Here is a 22,479-nt window from a genome sequence, read left to right on the forward strand (position 1 = left end):
GTGCCTTCTACACACAATGCACAATTTTTAGCACTTTCTGAATACAAATGAGTGACTCATTTGGATAAGGAATTACTTAAACACCATTTTACAGGTAATCAAAGAGGCTCACAAAACCTATATCATTGCTAGGAGGTCAGTGAGCAAGATAGTGCCAGGATAAGACCTTGGGATCTCGTGGATCCCAAAAATAGAAATAAAATGAGGGATGCATGTTTTCAGAGGCGTATGTGGAAAAGGTGGAACTTATCACACAAATTGAGACGATTTGATTTTTAATTCAATTTTTGTTTTGAGACAATCATAGATACTTAAGCAATTGTAAGAACTAATTAGGATTCATCTCACACTCCCTTTACCCTGTTTTCTCCAACGGTAACATCTTGCAACTCTATCATAACTAGATATCAACAATGATAGAGTCAAAATACAGGCCATTTCCATCATGACCAGGAGGCATCCCTGGCCATTTCACAGCCACACCTACTCCTCAATCCCTGGTAAACACTCATCTTTTCTCCATTTCTACAACTTTGTCACTTCAATAATGTTGTATAAATAGAATCACTTGGGATTCCGTCATCTTTTGGGATTGCCATTTTTCAACATAGTTCCCTAGAAATCCATCCAGATTATTACACGGATCGAGAGTTTGTCCCATTTTATTGCTGAGGGGGACGCCGAGATATAGGTGTTCAGGCTTGTTTAATTGTTCACCCATAAAAGTCATCAGTGTCGTCTTCAAGTGTTGGCATTGACAAATAAAACTACTTTAAAGATTCATGTATAGGTTTTGTGTGAATATAAGTTTTGATTTCTCTGAGAGAAAGGCCCAGGAGTGTAATTCCTTGGTTACATGATAGTTGCTATTTGGGAACCTGCCAGACTGTTTCCAATGTGACTTTATTATTTACATTCCCTCTAGAAAGAGATGATTGATGCAGGAGCTCTGCAATCCCCCCAGCATCGATCGCTGTTGTCACTATTTCTAATTGAGCCATTCTGATAAGTGCGCAGTTAAATCTCGTTGGAGTTTTTAATTTGCATTTCCCTGATGGCTAATATGTTGAATATCTTTTCATGTGCTTATTTGCTGGAGACAAATTACCTTAGTTTTCCTTTTTCTGAAAATGTCCTGAAGGATAGAGCATTTGGAGTTGACAGTCGTTTGACAACTTGGACAATTGTGTGCCACTTCTTTCTGGCCTCCCTGGTTTCTGATGAGATATTCGCTGTCATTTGGATTGTTTTGTTCTCTATAGGTCAGGTGTAATTTCCTTCTCGGTGCCGTCGAGATTATTTTCTTCACTTTCCGTAAGTTTAACTGATGTGCATTAATGTGAATATCTTTGACTTCACACTGTTTGCAGTTTACTAAGCTTCTTGACTGTATATTTGACCCTTTTCCTAAATCTAGAAAATTTTCACCCATTATTTCTTTGAGTACTATACTGCCGCCTGCTACTTCACCTTTCATACTGGCCTCCAACAGCACAACTGTTTGATTTTTTTGTTATCATATAACAGGCCCCTATCTCAACCACTGGTTAACAAAGGCTCTATTTCTTTCTTTCTTTTTTTCTGGACTATTTTTTACTGTCATTCAGATGGAACAATTTCTATTGCTCTGTCTTTAAGGTTACTGATTCTTTCCTCTGTCCCCTCCATTTATTTTTCCTTTTTTAATACAGTTGTTCTGTTTTTCAGTCCTAACTTTTCCATTTATTTCTTCTTTGTATTTTCCATTTCTCTACTTAGAATTTCTATTTTTTTCATTGGTTTCAAGGATGTTCATGATTGCTCCTTAAAGCATTTTTATGATGGCCACTTTAAAATCCTTGCCAGGTAATTAAAACATCTCTTTCATTTGGTGGTTGGTATCTATAGACTGTCTTCTTTCATTCACTTTTAAGATATTCTGGTTCCTGATCCAATGAGTAATATTCAATTGTATCCTGGATATTTTAACTATTATGTTATGAGACTACAGAACTATATAAACATTCTGTTTTAGATGGGTTCCTCTGACACTGTTCTGGAAGGTGAAAGGGCAGCACTTCCTTATTTACTTCCAGCTGGAGTAATACACCTGGGAGTGAAGAAATCCAGGTTCCCCACTAGACCTGCATTGATACCCAACTGGTTACTGGTGGGTGAGGACAGGAGTTCCAATACCCACTCAGCCTCCAAGCTGGGAGAGGGTGGAGGTGGAAATACCGGCTCCTATGGGTTTCCAGACACCACCAGGGCCTGGGGCCTTCTTACTGCCAAACAGAGAGGAAAGTCCTGCTCCAACTCAGCCTTCTCTGCCACCACATCAGCAGGGAGGACTGCTCACCTCTTCTGTACCCTGGCAAGGGCGCAAGTCCAGTCTTTGCACTCAGCTTTGTGAATGGGGGCTTGACGTGGGGCACTGTTTATTTGTTTTTATTGTTTGTTTGTTTTTTCTGTGATTTTGAATTAGAGCAGTTATTATCTAACAGCTTTCTGGGCAAGCAGACTTGGGTGGTTTTTGTTTGTTTGTTTTTATCTGTGACTGTTGGTATTTAAATGTTGTTCGCTTCTTCAGCTCCAATTCTGGGAAATATGTGGCAAAAACAAACTTCAGGAACCTCATCACTATGTCACTTTTTCTGTCCCAAGTCACCTAAGTGGTATGTCTCCTCTCTTCAACTTTGAGAGTCTTTCTATGTTTACTTTATGTATAGAAAATGTTCAGAGTTTTAAGTGTACTTACTGGGTTAAGTAGTTAAAAGTTTGTCTATTCCACCTCTCAAAGTACAAAAGGAATAGCAGGAAATGTGTGAATAAGTGTGCAGACAAAAGACTAAACCATAAATAAGAAATAAGAAAATAAGAAATCAACATTCCTAAGAATTTGAAACTGAAATGTTGGTGTAGTTTTTAGGATAATACAAGAATGAAATAATTAGTTTCTCTTGGAAAACATTTACTCCAAAAATTTTGGCCTAAAATATGTAAAAGGAGTATTTCCTGATTATGAGTTTGCTTTCAAGCAGCAGCCAGATTGTAGAAAGAAATCATGATTTCCTGATTCAAAATACCAGTTGATTTCCATTCTAAATAAGCGTCTCATTTCCAGTTCGAGGGACCTTGATCTTAAATATGGAGAAAAGATCAAATGTCTCCATTACGCATATGCATATATGCAGATATTGAAACATTCATTTATTAAGTGACTCCGGGCTCAAAGAACTCACTCATTACACATTAACCAGATGAGTCAATTATTTAAATACCCGGGGGCCTTTTTGTCAGGGCTGCACTTTACGTTTCTTTGACCAATATGATTTCCAAAATGGAAAAATCATCATCAAATTACATCTGAAGAGATTGGACAGATTAAGAAATCAGTAGAACGCACTTTCAAGAGAAAATAATACTCTTATCAAATTGGTGGGTGTTAGCAGCAGTTTTTAAGTTGTCCACCATACATGGCGATCAGCAATGGTTAAAAAAATTGCAATGTCTGGTACTCAAACACTATTTTATTTTTCCAATTCCAATAAAATTCCTTGAGAATCTATCAAATTTCTGGAGTCACTGCTTCGGAAACCCACATGATGACAAAAAAGCATGTTAGCAATGTCACATACTAAATGCTGGCTGCATTTGGTTTCTGGGTTTGTAACTCATTAGTGGATTGGCCTTTGGTAAGTTGCCTATCTTGCTTAACAACCTGAGCTTCCGTGAGCACCTCTGAGAAGCTAAAACTAAATAGGATCCCCGGTAAAAGAATATTTCAATAATGTTTGAGATTATTCTCTAACCTTGACCAAGGTGAGTTCACTAAGGTTAAGGTTCCTTTAAATGTGACTAAAGATACGCAGATCACAAGAGTGTCAAAATGTTAAATGAGATCTAATATCACAATGGCCCAGCACTATCTATGCAAGTTCTCAGTGAATGGTAATTATAATAAACACTGTATCTATTAAAATGGCAAACCAATAAAACATGTATAAGTTTAGATCAATAAAATGCCAATTATAATAGCATTTTTAACCTATCATCTAGGCACACACTAAAAATAACAATATCTACTGTTGTCCATATAATAACGAAATGAGTATATTTATATACTACAAGCAAGTAAAAATGTAAATTGACACAATTTTTCTAATGTACAATTTGGCAATGTGTATAAAAGGTTTTTAAAATAAAAATTCTCTTGACCAAACCATATCATTTCTAGGAATTTTCCCTAAGCCATTTTAAATCCAAAGATTTATGTGCACATGCATACTTACTGCAATGTTGATTACATATCTAAAAATAAACAGATTTTTAAAAATAAGTTATCTTTTTAATTAAAGTATAATGCATATATTACATAGAAAAAAACCTTTAAGATTCCACAAAAAAATGATAGAAATAAATGAATTCAGTAATTTTGCAGGATACAAAATCAATACACAAAAACTGTTGTGTTTGAATTCACTAATAAGGAACTACCACAAAGAGAAATGAAGAAAACAATTCTATTTACAATTTTATCAAAAAGAATAAAATACCTAGAAATAAATTTAACCAAGGAGATGAAAGATCTGTACTCTGAAAACTACAAGACATTAAGGAAAATTATAGAAAAAGACACAAATATTCTATGCTCATAAGCTGGAATAGTTAATATTGTTATAACATCCATATAATACTGTTATGACATCTTATTTTCCCAGAAAATAAGACTGAGCCAGACCATCAGCTCTAATGCTTCTTTTGGAGCAAAAATTAAAATAAGACCTGGTATTATATATTATATTACATTACATTACATTATACCCAATCTTATATTAAGACCAGGTCTTATATTAATTTTTGCTCCAAAAGACGCATTAGAGCTGATTGTCCAGCTAGGTCTTATTTTCGAGGGAAACACGGTACTACACAGGGCAATCTACAGATAGATTCAATACAGTCCTTATTGTGGCATTTTTCATGGAAATAGGATAAATCACTCCAAAATTAGTATGACCCTACAGAGCCAAAGCAATCTTGGGAAAGAAGAACAAGTCTAGAGGTATCACACTCCTGATTTCAAACTGTACTACAAAGCAATAATAACCAAAACAGTGTGGTATCGGCAAAGAACTGTCACATAGATAGATAGAACAGACTACAGAACCCAGAAATAAACCCACACATATATGATCAATTAATTTACAACAAAGGAGCTAAGAAAATATATTGGGGGAAAAGACAGTTTCTTCAATAAATGGTGTTGGGAAGACTGGTCAGCAACAGACAAAAGAATAAAACTAGACCACTGTCTTACACCACACACAAAAATTAATGCAAAATTGATTAAAGACTTGAATGTAAGACCTGAAACCATAAAACTCTTAGGAGAAAACAGGCAGTAAGCTGCTTGACATAGGTACTGGTGATTATTTTTTTAATCTGACACCATAAATAAAAGTAACGAAAGCAAACAAGTGGAACTACATCGAACTAAAAAGTTTCTACACAGCTAAGAAAGCCATCAATAAAATAAAATGGCAACCTACTGAATGAAATAAAATATTCACAAATCATATGTCTGTTAAGGGGTTAACATTCAAAATATAGTATAAGAACACGTATGTTTCAATAGCAAAAACAAACCATTTGATTTAAAAATGGGCAGAATTTCTGAATAGACACTTTTGCAAAGAAGACATACAGCTGCCCAACATGTACGTGGAAAAGATGCTCAACATCACTAAACGTCAGGGAAATGAAGTCACAGCCATAATGTTTATCATCTCATACCTGTTAGAATGGCTACTATCAAAAACACAAGAAATAAAAAATGTTGGCAGGGGTGTGGAGAAAAGGGAATCCTTGTGCACTGTTGATGGGAATGTAAATTGGTGCAGCCACTATGGAAAATAGTATGAAGGGTCTTCAAAAAACTTAAAAATAGGACTAACATGTGATCCAGCAATTCCACTTCTGGGTATTTATAAAAACAAAACAAAAATACTAACTCAAAAAGATATATGCAACACTATGTTCATTGCAGCACTATTTACAGTAGCCAAGATATGGAAACAACCTGTGTCCATTCATGGAGGAATAGATAAAGAAATTTATATGTATAATGGAATATTATTCAGCCATAAAGAATGAAATTTTGTCATTTGCAACAACAATAATAGACTTGACGGTATTATGCTAAGTGAAATAAGTCAGACAGAGAAGACAAATATTGTACAAACTTACATGTGGAATCTGAAAAAAAATAACTCATAGGCTGGGGTGGAGGGTGGGAGAAGTGGGTAAAGGGGGTACTAAATTATAAAAAAAGTTATGATACGATTTTAAGACCTAAACATAGCCAGTGTCAAAAAAACAAAATAATGCAAAAAAAGTGGTTATCTGTCTTCTTCCAAAGTAAGGAGGTAGCTTCTATCCTACTTTAAAATTTAAATATACACATATGCTCACATATAAAACTCTCTCTCTCTCTCTCTCTCTCTCTCTCTCTCTCTCTCTCTCTCTTACATTCACTGTTTCTCTAAGAATCTGTCCCAATATGTGTTTCTTTTGAACAAAGCCTTCTTTCTGCAATTTCATGCAATTGAATTTACAATTCAAGCGCACATAGCAAAAGGCATGGCCAATTCATGTCTACATTTGCTTTCAACATTCAGTGCTTTGTTAAAATTTGTTAACTCGAAAGATCATGTGTCATAGTATTTGAATGTCTTCTGGGAGATGGCCTTAGGTGGGTGAAATGTCTATATCCTAATATAAGGAACACAACTGAGCTCTAGGGATATGAAATAGCTTAGTCCAGGCCACGTAACTAATGAATGAGTCACAGGACTTTTTATTAACTCTAACTTAAAAAGATGCATATCAGAGCTCCCATATTGCTGTGGCTCCCAATGTATCCTGAGAATGATGATAGAAGATGATACCTTTGGCTCTCAAGGAGAGTTATCATAGACCAGCATAAGTGCTTTCCTGTTTTTGTCTGTAACTGCTCAATAAGTTTTTATACCACATGTTCTGCAATGCTTCATCAAAGACGCTTCCCAGATCTCAGGACCAAGGAAAAGTGGCCCTACCCTGATGGTTTGATTCTTGTTAGAAAACAAAAGATAAAATAGCCATCATCATTTTCCCTGACTTAACTGCTCAGAGGAGTTATTTGCAACCGTCTTTCTCGTCATGGATCTCAACTGAACTCAGCACCTCTTCTGTGACTCAGAGTAGAAGAGGTGGCAAGGGATGGCGGTGATGCAGTTGGGACAACACAGGGAGAGCTAATTCTCCTAAACAGCTTAGCTCATTCCCAACAGTAAAGCCTTCTGCCTCAGACAAGTTTTCTACAATAGGTAATCTTTACAAAACTCCTGTGTGATAACTATTATTATTCTTATTTCCACTATTCCTGTCTGTAAACTGAGACTCACAGAGGCTTAAGGAGTTGATCTGAATAAAGGAATCCATAAGTGAGGGAACCGCTTCTGGCTCCAAAATCTGTGCATTTTCCATCGTGCTATGTTCATCTGATGTAAAAATACTGTGGTGTGAGTTGAGGACTTAGAGTTTTCTAAGGAAGAAACCATCTAATACAAATTGCTTTCGTCCCAGCCCGTATGTTCACTAACTTAGTTCCATTTGCTGAAATGTTCCTACACGTTTGTATCCAAGACATCCTGCAGGCTTACCTGGTACGAAAATACATAATTCATGATTTCCCACTTGTAATGGACTAACAGAATTTTCTAAGAAGTGCAAAGAATTCAATCTCCCCTCCTATCTCTAAAGATGGTAATTCTTACTTTATCAACAAGACACAGAAAACAGAGTTTACAATCTGTGAAAATTAATTTGTTGGTGGAAGTAAGAGTGCAAAATAGATGTTTCCACTATTTTAGTGGTTATAGCTAAGAAATAAATTAACTGTAACACAACTCGGCTTACCCTGCCTGTTGCTCACTGCCAGCAGCAGAAACTACCTGCAATACATCTTGTACTGGTCCTGACAATATCTTAGCACATCAGATCCAGCAGCTGATTGAACTTTTAATAAATTATTTAGTCACATTAAGACTTGTACTGGATACGAGGGTGGTTTTTTAGTCAAATATTTTGTCTTTCTAATGTTCAGATAATTTAGATCTAGTGAAAAGCCAACACTACCCCACAGCATTTAAAATCACATATAAACCAATCACATTATTTGATTTTCAATAGCATTCTTCTTCATCAAGTACCAAAGTTGCCTCAGTTATAGCTCTTAGAATAGTACATCACTTAATAATCTTCAGATATGTTTTAGTATTATACTCTTTATCCAGTATCTTACCTCTGCTCTTAACTCATAGATCAGTCTATCCTTGCTGTTTTGGGATTTTGTTCCTTCCTTTATATCTCCTGACATTTCTTCTATTGCATTTTTATGTAGACCATGAAGAACGTTAAACTGAAAAAAAAAAATTAAAATTATAATTACATGATGCAATAAAGGCTGGTTTCAGGATAATCCACATTAGTGTTTCATTTTGCTATTAGTTTTTTGTTGTTTTTGTTTTTAAAGGTGGATTCTGGCAGGTATTGTGGTTGCTCTTGTAATTATTGAGGTTGAACCACTTACTCTTATAGTTGAAAACTCCCAAGTTGTTAGAAAACAAACCAGCAATTCCCATAAATCCAAATTCATCAATTGAAAACTGGGCAAAAGTCAGTTACTTCCATAGACTCCTGATAAGTGACCAATTGGATCCCGATCTTTCAGTCGTGAATATTAGTACCGCAGTACTCATTGTAATCCTACCTATGCCTACTTTCTATGAAGTATAAAGAGTATATAGATTGTAACAGAGACAAACTAGAGTAATATACATACATATAATGCTGGAGCTGGGAAAATATATGTAGAACATCTATAAACGATGCCAATAAATTGCCATAGGAAACTACTTCAGAAAAACAGGATAAGTAAACTGTGGTCCACCCAGACAATGGAATGCTATTCAACATTGAAAGGAAATAAGCTATCAAGCCATGAAAAAGACATGGAGGAAACTTAAAAACATATTATTAAGTGAAAGAAGCCAATATGAAAAGGCTACATACTGTATGATTTTAGCAATATGATACTCTGGAAAAGGCAAAACTATGGAGGCAATAAAAATATCAGTGGTTTTCAGGGGATGGGGAAAAGCAGGGATGACTAGGTGCAGCACAGGGGACTTTTAGGGCAGTGAAACTTTTGTATGCTACTGTAATGGTGAATACACAACATAACCCCACAGAATGTGCAACACCAAAGGTGAACCTCAAGGTAAACTATGGGATTTGGGTGATAATGGCGTGTCAATTCAGGTTCATCAGTTGTAACAAACATACCACTCTGGTGGAGGACAGTGATAAAGGGAAGGTTATGTATGAGTGAGGTCAGAGGGCTTATGGGAAATCCATGTATCTTCCGTTCAATTTTTCTGTGAATCTAAAACTGCTAAAATATAAAGTCTATAAAAAGAAACATACGAAAGTGAGAAAAATCCTATAAGCAAATAGTGATTTCCCCTCATAGCTGTTATAATTAAAAGCTTTCGTAAGAACCATGAAATTGGATAAATATATAAATAGGTAGATACATACACATATGCTGTTTTTTATTAAATTCATTGGGGTGACATTGGTTAATAAAATTATGTAAGTTTCACGTGTACAATTCTGTAATACATCATCTATGTATTGCATTTTCTGTTCACCACTCAGAGTCAGTACTCCTGTTGCCATGTATTTGACCCCCTTTTCTATCTTCCTCATTCCCCCCTTTCCCTCCAGTAACCACTAAACTATTGTGTCTGAGTTTTTGTTCATTTGTTTCTCTTTTTCATTTGTTGTTTTCTGTTTTATATTCCACATATGAGTGAAATCATATAGATCCCAACTTCCTGTCTGACTTATTTGCTTAGCATGATAATCTCTAGATCCATCCATGTTGTCACAAATGGCAGTATTTCATCTTTTCTTAAAATGGCCAAGTAACATTCCATCGTATACATGTACCACATCTTCTTTATCCAATCATCTATCGAAGGACACTTTGGTTATTTCCATGTCTTGGCCACCATGAATAATGCTGCAGTGAACATATGGGTATATATATCTTTATGGATAGATATTTTCAGATTTTTTGGGTAGATATCCAGAAGAGGGTTTGCTGGGTCATGTGGTAATCATAATCTTAATATTGTTAATAGAAATATTAAACATATACTAGTCTCCAGGAATAGGACTTGATGTATATTTCCTTAATTAATGCTAATAGTAATCCTGTGTACAAGTATTATTATTATTACCCCTACCTTAAAGTAAACTGTATTTTTACTAGACTTAAGCAATCTTCCCAAATTCACAAAGCTAATAAGTGGAGGTAGCAAATTTTAAGAACAATCTTTACCTAAGTTCTTCATCATAAAACAATATTGTATCTTCAATTATAGAGCTAAAACACATTGTAATAATTTTCTGAAAGTTAGAAAGCTTATAGGAATAGATAACAGAGGGAGCATAACAAACGATAACATAGTCCCAAACTACTAGAAACGGATTACAGTGGAGGTAGGGGCTGTTCTGCCAACTGCAGAGAGGCTTCATGTTCAGTCAGTGCTGTGGGGAGCGTACCATGGAAGGCGAGGGAAAACAGAACATAAGGCCATGGAGTGCACAGGTAGTCTATCTAAGCATGTTCCACCCCACTTTCATGTAAGGTAAATAGACTGCGTTAATCTCTGACCAAAATAAAATAAAAATCACTTGTCTGAAAAAAATAACACATTGCAAGGGTAATAGGAAAGCAACAGGTTTTGCTTTGGGTTCACCAGCGTAAAATCCAACCCATTCTGGTAATTGAATGTTCCTAGCTTAACTTCTGTTAATTCTCAGGGAATTAGATCAATTGATAAATCCTTCCATTGTCAATAGAACTTCCTATCAACCGTATCACTCAAGTGAGAGAGGAGAGAGGCAAACAAATTTTCATTCACAACAATTGGTGAGGGAATCCACACCAATTAACTGAAATAATACCATTTTCATTCATCACTATGAGTGGCAAACCAAGGATCTCTGGGCATATGAAGAACCAAGGATGTGGGGGAAAAAAAAAAGCTAAGATTTAAGAAATAGAATGTCTGATAACAAACAAAAAACAGAAAAATGGTACAATTTAAGGCATGAAAGAGAATGTTATTTTAATGAGTCTAATATTAAACTATCTTCAAGAAAAATGAATATATGTTGCATTCGTAAATTAAGGACAGAGCAGTTTCAAAATTTTAATGAATAAGAAAGGATAATCTTCTAGAAAAATTTTTAAATGTGTCTAGTCATCCTTCCTTTAAAAAAATTTGCAAAGACATTGGAAGATAGCATTGAATGTTGGAATGTGCCAAAGCTCAGCCCTTGTCTCTGCTCTCTCTGTGCATTCACTCCTCTGTACACATGGTGCTGCATACTACAGAACGCTGAAAATCTCCGACTTTCTAGTTCCATCCTGTAGTTCTCCCCTGAACTTTGGACCCATGATCCAACTGCCCACTTATCACCCCTGTAGGCATCCCAAACTTAACACATTGGAAAGACAAGGTAAGAATGTCTCCCTTCAACCTGTTTCTCTGCCTGTCATTGCCGTCTCAATAAATATCAACTCTATGCTTCCTTCAGCTCAGGTCAAAAATATTGGATTTATGCTTACTCCTTTCTTTCTCTAACATGCCACATATACACTAAAAAACAAATTAATTCAATCGAGCCTTCAAAATATGTAATAAATCCAACCACTTTGCTCTACCTACACCTGTACTTCCCTGATTGAAAATCACCATGGTCTTCCACGTCAGTTATTTTAATGTCCGCCACACTCTCTTTCTCTCCAATTGGCTATTCTCAGAATAGCAACCAAATCAAGCTTTTAAAAAAGTAATTCAGATCATTGAACTCTATTGCCCAAATATTTCCAGTGGCTTCGCCATCCATGCAGAGCGTCAGTCACAGCCATTGTCATCTGCTTGCTCCTCTAACTGCTCAGTGCTCATCCCTTATTCCTCCCCCTGTTCTGCTCTAGCCACTCGGCCCTCGCATTGTTCCTACACACTCCAGGCAGGTAAGCACAAAAAGAAAATAAAAGCAATAAATGAAATAGTGTACAGTTAAGGTATTTAAAACAATATAACTGGAAAAATCTTTAGATGTTTATAATACGCAACAAAAATATGTATATGAAATATGTATGTATATATATATATTATGACTGTAAGGCTTCAAATGTTAAAAAAGTTTCTTTTGCATTGAATTATTTTAACAATTATTACAGGTACATGGTTGCTTAAAATGGGACAAAATAGCACATATTGTGATAAGTGATTATTAAAAATAAACTAATCATTTACTGGAAATTCATCTCTTAATGAGATGAACAGATACACTTTTTTCCATTAGGTTGTGTATCCATGGATGAAATTACTTATTGATAGAATGAAATAGGAATTATCTTTAGTTTTATTTATTCCTTCTTAAATGTAGGCACTGGGAAAGTTGATCACACGTTGATAAAAATGGGAAAATGTTTTGTTACAACAGAGTCATCATTTGTGTGGTTTTTTAATCTTCCTAAATATATGGCAATGAGACATTTTGATCTTATATCAAAATTAACTTTTATTATCTATAAACTGACTAATCCATTAGGCCTTGTGCCAGTGTTTTTTATGAAAAACATTTTTAAAAATGTAGAAACCACCTGAAATGAGAAAAGTTTTGTGACCCATTAATTAGTTGGCTTCTCAACACCAATATTTCAAAATATCTGTCTATTTGGTAATTCTGAGTTTTTCCTACTCTGGCAAAATGTTCTAAAATAACACTGAGGATGGGAAATAAGTGTGCTTTTCATTTGAGAAGTGGATGGTGGGTAATTTGGGAAAAGAGAACTTGTTTGCAATGTATTTCCTTAGGTAGATCAAATTTTGAAGACCAGATATGGAAGCTGAGTACCTGGAGTTGAAAACCATGTAAATATTCCTGGAAATTGTGAAAAGGTGGCAGTGGTGTGGTGTTGGTAATTATTTCAATGTTTGCAAATCTCTCCATAAAAATAGGCAGAGCAATGAGAATAACCGTATCAAAAACCTGTGGATACCGACAGCGAAATCAGGTGACACGTTTCCCCTGTAAACCCTAAGATACAAGTAGGTTAAGACAATCCATTCACAGCTTCAACAACTGCAGAATATCAGCACCTGTTTGCAAAAACTGAAGGGAAACAATATGCCTCGAGAAGAGGAGAACCCCAAATTGACTATAGACATTCCCTGAAAGTGTGTCAGGTCTTGTGAAACTCACAGAGTTTTACACATTCTGATTGGTAAGTGAATGCAATAGGGCCATAGTGAAATCTGAAGAACTGCAACAGTCTGTATCTTATATACTCTTAAAAAATAACAGGCAAAACTTCCTTCAAAACACACCCTACATTGAAAAGGAAATGCTGAGAATAGAATCTGTATTGAAAGGAAGAGTGGCAATAAAAGCAGAAAAAAAGCCTTTTAGGAAGACAGCCAGGAATTTTTGGAAAAGACAGGGACACAATTTAGAGCACTTCACACAAATATTAAGTAGTGAGCTCTAGAGCAGTGAAGCTAGAAAATGCTTCTGGATCCACCCACTGTCTATTGTAAGTACAAGAAAATTAAATCTATGTAAGAATGAGCGACAGAAAAGGATCTAGTTAATCACGTGTAATGTTGTTACAAGGAGAAAAGAATAAGGAGCAGAATAGTGTTCTTTCAGACAATGAAAGTACCTACAGATAATGAGAACATTCTAGAAATACATGTCCACTAGAGAAATAGAAAAAATCAATTTTTTTCAATGTGACCTAAACAAAAGTAATAAAATTATAAATAATATGAAAGAAAGAGCAACACAACCAAGAATTAGAAAAACCTAAAATTAGAAAAACCTATAGGTCCCAGGAAAGAATTAGATATTAATTTTTTTCTTCCTTTCAGAATAAGCTAGTAGGAACACAAGAGTAAATAAATGCAACAGATAATGTCCTACAAGATAATAAGGTCAGCAGGAAAAAAAAAAAGGATTCTAAAAATCCAAAGGTAATGAAGACAAAACATTCAAAAAATACCAGAAACTAGGATAAATGGAGGAGAGTAACAAAGATGATTCAACATATTTATAAATTTTCCAATTCTTTCTACTGAAATTGCCTAGAAATAATGATAATCCCCACAGCAATGTACATACCTATTCAAAGATTGGGGTCTTGAGGGATGTCCCCCTATAAGAACCCAGGACTCTGAAGAAATAGCTTATTCCAGGTCTAAAAAAGGATAATCCTCGTATAGCTTGTCATACCATAGAGTAAGCAAACCATAAAAGATTGCTAGAGTTGTTATCAAATGTTCTCAGTAGACAATATAAAGAATATTCTGCCCTCTAACTATAGTACTTTTTGAATATCAGTAAAGATAATAGCTACAGTAGATTAAAGCACATCCAATAAGTTTAAATTCATAAATTCAAATGATTCTAAAAAAACTAATTTGATGAACACTAGGGAATGCTAGTGATCCAATTCATTATTTTATACATTGATAAAGAAAGAATATAATGTACATGTCATGCGAGGCTGACTTTTTTCTTTTATATGTGGTCATGAGGGTGTAGGAGAATATGAATGGTGGTTCATCAAGAGTTATAGCCCGTCATAAAATTATAAATAAACCATATTAAAAAAAACACCCCTATTGTGTCTAGTGAAAATTACTTAAAAGAACATTTTGAATCTCACCATTTTGTAATATGTACTACCAACTTTCCCAGTTGCATTAAAGTTCAGGCTCAGTAGTTGCTTCAATAATCCAAGGCTGATAGCGGATTTCTGTCCACAGAAATCATTTTTGCTAATAACTGATTTCTGTCCAGAGTTTCTCAAAGGCCAAGGGAAAGCCAATGCGAGTCCCTCCAAAATAATTTATTACTCTTAACAGATTTACCCACAAGGATATCACGATGGACAGTAGAGGACTAATCATGGCTTACAGAGAACATTCATCTGAGAAATTTAATTTGCGTTTCATCAAGAAGTTAACTAAGCGTCTATTTTAAATAAAATAATACATTCAATAAGGGAAAACAAAGGAGTGTAGCTCTTTATGTAGGAATTTATCAACTATATAACATATATTTAGAGAGAGGTGTATAAAAACTTGTTTGATCAATAGGAAAAATTACTTTGTACAATGATTGACAAACAGGTAATTCAATCACTTTCCTTTATTCCATTTTTAATCTGGAAATATTGCTTTTTCCCCCTCTTAACTTTTGCATTAACCATGTCTAACAACTTCAAATACTAAATTAACAACAACAAAAACCATTTTATTTCTTAGTCACAGGCTCCAAAAATAATGTCTAGCATTTTATACAAGCATAACTAACAGCACAGTGGTCAAAAAGATACTGGGAAAAGATCAGGAAAGCTGTGGTCTAGAATTGCTTTTGCTAAAGCCGTTCTATGCAACTGAACAACCAGACTTTTAGACCACTGTTACTTTACTTCCCATAGAGGGAGGAAGATAAATTAGATTTTTATTCTAAGTAACTTTCCAATGTGAATATTATGTGACAGTGAGAGACTGAAATTATATCTCTTGGTAAATTAGCAAGAGGAACAATGATTAACAGCTTAGAGACTATGAACAAATAAAAGGTCACACAAAAGAGGGTAATGCTCTTTGTTCTTCCGGTTCAGAAAAAAATACCTTTAATAAAAGTAAAACAACATTATTTAAGCTAGTATGACTTATCAAAACATTCACAGAATATATGTGAAACATATTCTAAATAAAAATTAACTTTTTTTAAAGGTCATATTTAAAGGGAAACAAGATGGAAAACCATACCCAGGTTACCTAGGTTTACTCCTATGTTATCTTCTGGAAGTTTTATAGTTTTGTGTTTTACATTGAGGTATGTGATCCATTTTAAGTTAATTTTGGAGAAGGGTGTAAGGTCTGTGTCTAAATCCATCTTTTTGCATGTGGAGGTCCAGTTGTCCTAGCACCACTTGCTGAAGAGACCATCTTTGCTCCATTGTGTTGCTTTTACTCCTTTGTCAAAGATCAGTGGGCTATATTTATGTGTGTCTGTTTCTGGGCTCTGATCTGTTCCATCGATCTATTTGTGTATTCTGTCCCCAGCACCACACTGCCTTTATTACTGAAGCCTTATAGTAAGTCTTGAAGCCTGGTAGTGTCAGCCTTCGAACTTTGTTCTTGCCCTTCAGGATTGTGTTGGCTACTCTGTGTCTTCTGTCTCTCCACATAAACTTAGGAATCAGTTCGCCAATATCCACGAAACACCTTGCGGGGGTTGGTTATCACTTGAATTGCATTGAATCTATAGATCAAGTTGGGAAGAATTGACGTCCTGACAATATTGAAATTTCCTACCCATGAATAGAGCATCTTCAAGACATATTTTTTAATGTGATACTATTTTAATTATTGCTTCTAAGCCCTTTAAATAGAGCATATTGTTCTCTAAGTTCACAAACACACACGAGTACACAGATGTGCACGCGCACACACACACACACACAGCCTCAAGTCCTTTCGCTGACAAAAAACATGAAATATTAGAACATCAAAGTTCTTGGGAGGAAAATGTGTTCTAGATTTTTGCTTTTAGATAAACAGAGTTTTTAAAGGATTAGCATAGTTTAATTCTTAATTAAATATTGCCTGAAGCTGCATGTAATTACTATAGGATAAAACTAGTAAAACTCATGTTGGAATATATTTAATTCGAGCTAAAGTATGTATTTAACTACAGCAAGTAAAAAATTAGTGCCAACTTTGGTAAAAAGGAAAGACGATCTTACATTTCTGCAAATCCTTAGAAATGTAAATGTTTTCTTTATTTTCTGACTTAGTCCTCTATTAAAGATTAGGTAGCGGATTGCTTGTCTGTCAAAACCAAAGTATTCATTTAAGAAAGAACAGTATTTGAAAATGTTTATCTCTTGCTTCAGACATGCATAAAACAGCTAAATGTTAATATTATATTTTTCTTATGGGAAAGAGAAAATTATACCTCCTAATATTTTTATCTAAATGAGGTTTTCACTTTAAAAAATGTTTATGTTCTTTATTGAGTTGTGACAGGAATAGCTAGTAGGATAGCAGATTACAGAAACTCTATTCAAAAATCTACAAAAATTGAAAGAAGACAGTAATAAAATTTCATTTATTTGTAGTGTCTAGAATAGGCAAATCTATAGCATTAAATTAGATTAGTGATTACCTCAAGCTGTGCGGGTGGGAGGAAAGTGAAAAGTGAATGCCAATGGATACAAAGTTTCTTTTTGGACTGATGAAATGTTCTAAAGTTGATTATGGTAATGATTGCACTATGAATATATTAAAAACTACTGACTTGCATTCTTTAAATGGATTAATTGTATAGTATGTGAATTAAATCTCAGTAAAGCTGTTAAAAATATGTAAACAGCAAAGATTGTTTTAATCAAAAGAATTACAGCAATCATGCCTTTTAATTTAATTTTAAATCTCAAAGAGCTTCTGTTAGGGGCACTAATCAAACAATCTGAAGCACAAATGAGCTTTCACCTTTAATTTGTATAATTGGCACCCCTATTTTAGGAAGAATCAAAAAGCCTACTCACTTCTCTCTGTATTTCATAATTCAACATTAAGATTGTCGTTCAAAGGTAATTTGAGAAATTTCACACTTCCCAAACTCTCTTTCTCTCTGTCAATATTAAAATGGCGGTGAAATTTATGATTTGAGTTTAATTAAATGCATATGATGCTATTCACTTTTTATATAAATAAGTTACTCTTGGAAATACTCCATCTTCCATAATTTTTCACTGATTTGGTGACTTGAAATTTGTTGATGCATTCCTACTCTCCCCTAACATATGGCGTTCTTGAAATCTTTGGAGATCAGAGGCTGACCTGTGCAAATCTTTTCCACAACCAAATAGCTGACAAAACCACTTTTCTCCTTGGGACTTTGTGCCTTTTTGTGTAAATAATGCAATATCTTAGAATCAGCAAAAGCCATCTATATAGGAGGTGGAGTGGGGGGAAACAAAACAATGAAAAACAGGCCAAAAGTAGTCTAATCCTGAGGCAACTTTCTGCTTCCCTTGCTCTAAGACATTCACTATCCACCTTCATTAAGTCCATTTGCAAGTATGTACCGACAACTTCTCACTAAGCCAGACCCTGGGGTAGTGGAGAAGCCCCAAGGGGTCTCTGCCCTCAAGTGGATTACTTTCAGGGAAGCTGATAAAAAGCCAACAAGCACGCAGTGATGCCATAACTGGATCCCAGGCATGTGCAGAGTTATGCGGAAGAGCGCCAAGGAGGAATTTTGGAGGTTGAGTCAAGGGAAGGCAGAGGAATATGAGTAAATTCAGGTTTTATGAAGCCTGAATTTTCTACAATTTGGGGACTAAGCCAAATTAGGAGTGAAAGTAAATATTTATTTAAAATACTGATTTAAATAGTTATTTAAAATAAATTTAAATATTTATTTTAAATATATACATTTAAATCTTATAAAATCAATGATCACAAAAAATTCACAAATTTTAGAAATCTGTCAAATACCATATCACAAAATCTTGAAAAATATAGGAATTAATAGCAACAACTACTAACCAATAACTAACCATTAGATTTTTTTCCTTGCTTTTTGACTGCATATCAATTTCAGTATGACAGTGACTTTGTAATATCGTTTTCATAGACAGGGTTTAGCGTTTCTTCCAGAATAGTAGATCATTTTTTGGTTAATGAAATTGGGATAAATAATCCCACAACATAACACAGGCCTAGTTGCTGTTTGGAATAGTCACTCTTTGAAGTTTGTACCCCACCAATATAGGTATTCTAAAAAATGATTTTTCATGTGATTTCATTTAAACATATGGTACATTATCAAATATGCTTCTAAGATTTCCATATCGACTAAGTATACATATAAACAAATCCAAAAATATATTCTACCATATACAAACTGTATGTATCCTCAACACAATTTGGCGCGACCCAAAATAGTTCCACAAGTGCTCCGTGTCCAGCAGAGAAGAGATCAAGGGGACTGGAGAGAAAGTCAGAGAGGAAAGAGACAGAGGTTTAAACAAATGTGTCTCAATTATCTTACTTTTCCAGACATATTTACATCTTGCAAGGACCTCTGCCAACCGCCAGAGAGGGGTCTGGAACTCAAACTCCTTCGGCCTCTCTGTAGGTCCACCTGTGCCAAGGAGGAAGCACGCCCTGTGTCCTCGGTACAACTGGACATGGTTTACTTCCAAACCTAAATCACCAAACACCAAGTACCTTTTTTTTTAGCACAATCTTTTCTCTATAATACATACATAAATTATTTCTAAGTCAATCTACTAATCGATACCAAAAGTTAGTTAAGTAAAATATGTGTGGCATTTCCTAATTGATGTTACTAATTAGGCGTACATGCGGCTATTTCAGAGGAATAACACAACTGGCAACAGAAGAAAAAAAATGTTGAGCAGAAAAAAAGCCAGGACTTGCAGTGAGTAGCTCTGGACTAGATAGATGATAGATAGATAGATAGATAGATAGATAGATAGATAGATAGATAGATAGATATTTTCACCATAAGGAGTTGGCTGACATGATTATGAAGGCTTTCCATTCCCAAGATCTACAGTCTGTAACTGGAAACCCAGGAGAGCCAGTGAAAATGCCTGAGAACCAGAAAAGCTGCTGGTGTAGTTCCAGTCTGAGTCCGATGGCTCAAGACCCAGGAAAAGCTGATGTTTCAGTTCAAGTCCAAAGGAAGAAAAAATCTGATGTCCCAGATTGAAGACAGCCAGGCAGGAGGAATTCCCTCTTATTTGTGCAAATGTCACACGTTTTGTTCCATGCAGGCCTTCGACTGGTTAGATGAGGCCCACCCACACTAGGCAGGGCAATCTGCTTTACTCAATCTGTCAGTTCAAGTGTAATCTCATCCAGAAATACCATCAGAGAAACACCCTGAATAACATTTAACCAAATATGTGGGCATCTCATGGCCCAGTCAAATTGAAGCATAAAATTAACGATCATAGTTGGTTTGGGGGGACCTCATGGTCCCTCCTCCTGGGCTCTGTGATCTGATGCTTTAGATCAGATTTGGGGTGCACATCAGAATCATGAGCTTCTAAAAACCCAGTTCTATGAGATGCACCCCTAATCAATTAAATCAAAATCTTCAAAGAGAGACCCAGACACACACATCCATACACACACACACACACACACACACACACACACACACACGTTTCCAGGTGAATCTAATGGATTCTGTTAATTCAGTACAACTGCATTGAAAGATCATTTACTGTTTTTTTAAATAATATTCAGACTACCCTGTGAAAACCCTCATGAGATTCCATCAGCATCTCAGTTTGTCTGCCTTAGAAGATGTTTTATGATGAATATAGAATTATATCTTCCATTGGCTTTGATCATAACTTCAGAACTATATTACAAAGGAAAATTGCCTCGAGTGACAATTATACATTCTAAAACGCATTTCAAAGAATACTGTGTTCCAGTATGTCATCTGCACCTCTTCAGTCCTCCCATACGATCCTTATAAAAATACCAGCTTAATGAGCCTTCTGTGTTTGTGATTTCTTATCTCTCATGAGAAGTACTGACACCAATCCGATGCACCGCATCCCTGGGGAGGTGTTGGTGAGGCTCTGAGACTTCACCACACCCTCAGCCTCTTCTCCTGAGAGCAGCTACACTGAGTTCCTTGCACGTCACGTACCGGGCTTTGAGCTGCCTTTTGAGCACAGTCCTGTATGCCTCATTCAAATGCTGCTGTCTAGAGGGTGGCCAGTGACCTATGAAACAGTCTGAGACAGGAACGCATGTCAGCAGGGGGTAATAAGTAGGAGACTGAAAAACACACAGAAAGCTGCACCTGGGTGCTTATAGCAGCGCTAGTCATAGCTGTCAGAACACAGAAACACTAAGATGTCCTTCAGCAGGTGATGGAGAAATAACCTGGGGTCTGTCCAGACCATGGGATGTCATTCAACACTAAAAACAATGAGCTACCGAAGCCATGACTAGACAGGGAAGAAACTGAAATGCATGTTACTACGTGAAAGAAGACACTATTAAAAGGTTATATATGACATGCTTCCAATCATATAATATTCTGGAAGAGGAAAATCTATAGAGACAGTAAACAGATCAGTGTTTTCCACGGGGTCAGGGGAGCAAAGAGGGACGAACAGGCAGAGCACAGAAGATTTTTAGGACAGTAAAAACACTATGTATGTTAACATAATAATGGATACAGATCGCTATACTTTTGTCCAAATCCATAGAACGTAGCCACCAAGAGTGAACCTTAAGGTAAATGATGGACTTCAGATGATTATTATGTGTCAGTGGAGGTTATTCTTGGTAAATAATGTACCATTCTGTTGAGTGACGTTGACAATGGGGGAGGCTTATATGTGTAGGGGCAGGAGGCATATGGGAAACCTCCACTATGGAGAACTATAGAGGGTCCTCAAAAAATTAAAATAGAACTATCATGTGATCCGGCAATCCTACTTCTGGGTACATATCCAGAATAGTTAAAGTCAGGGTTTCCTAGACATTATCTGCAGCCTCATGTCCATCGCAGCATTGCCCACGGGAGCCAAAATGTGGAAACCACCCAAATATCCACTGACAGATGAATGCATGAAGAAAATGTGGTATAGACATGCAACAGAAGGTCATTCAAGCTTAGAAGGAAGGAAATCCTGCCCCTGGCAACAACATGGATGACCTTGAGGACATTGCATTAAGTGAAATAAGTCAGGCACAGAAAGACACATAATGTATCTTTCCACTTATGTGAGGTACGTAAAACAGTCACATTCATAGATGCAGAGAAGAGAATGGAGGTTGTGATGGGCTGGGGGGATGGGAAATGGGGATTTATTTTTAAATGGGTATAAAGTCTCTTATGCAAGATGAGTAGGTTCTGGAGATCTGCTGTACAAGACAGTGCCTGTAGTTAATATTATAGTATTGTGCACGTTAAAATATGTGAAGGGGATAGACGTCATGGTAAATGTTCTTACCACAAAACGCGTGTGCACACACACACACAGAAGAACACGAGGGGATTTTTGGAGGTGATCGATACGTTTAGCACCTTGCTTGTGGTGATGGCATCGCAGGTGTATGCATATGCCCAACGTCAGCAAAATGTGTACATTAAGTGTGTGCAATTTTTTGTATATTAAATATACTTCAACGAAGCTAAAATTTCATTAGCAATACTTGGAATTTCCTAAAAAACATGCCACCTCCCAATCCCCAAAATGTAATGAACTCCTAACTCCAACGTTCT

The 22,479-nt window shown here is 35.8% G+C and overlaps 1 protein-coding gene and 1 long non-coding RNA gene across 3 annotated transcripts in view; one reads left to right on the forward strand and one right to left on the reverse strand.

Annotated features, from left to right (window-relative positions):
- Window positions 1–22,479, forward strand: part of LOC141573127 (uncharacterized) — a 339,255-nt gene that overhangs the window by 235,420 nt on the left and 81,356 nt on the right. The gene's annotated exons all lie outside the window — the stretch shown is intronic.
- The window catches only part of CCDC102B (coiled-coil domain containing 102B), a 199,622-nt gene that overhangs the window by 131,036 nt on the left and 46,107 nt on the right, over window positions 1–22,479 (reverse strand). For both annotated transcript variants that reach the window (XM_019729363.2, XM_019729362.2), the window contains exon 5: window positions 8,324–8,440. In XM_019729363.2, the coding sequence (XP_019584922.2) occupies window positions 8,324–8,440 (117 nt within the window). The remainder of the gene's footprint in view (window positions 1–8,323; window positions 8,441–22,479) is intronic.

The sequence above is a fragment of the Rhinolophus sinicus genome, linkage group LG09, assembly GCF_036562045.2.
Source record: "Rhinolophus sinicus isolate RSC01 linkage group LG09, ASM3656204v1, whole genome shotgun sequence".
In the NCBI taxonomy this organism is placed as follows: domain Eukaryota; kingdom Metazoa; phylum Chordata; class Mammalia; order Chiroptera; family Rhinolophidae; genus Rhinolophus; species Rhinolophus sinicus.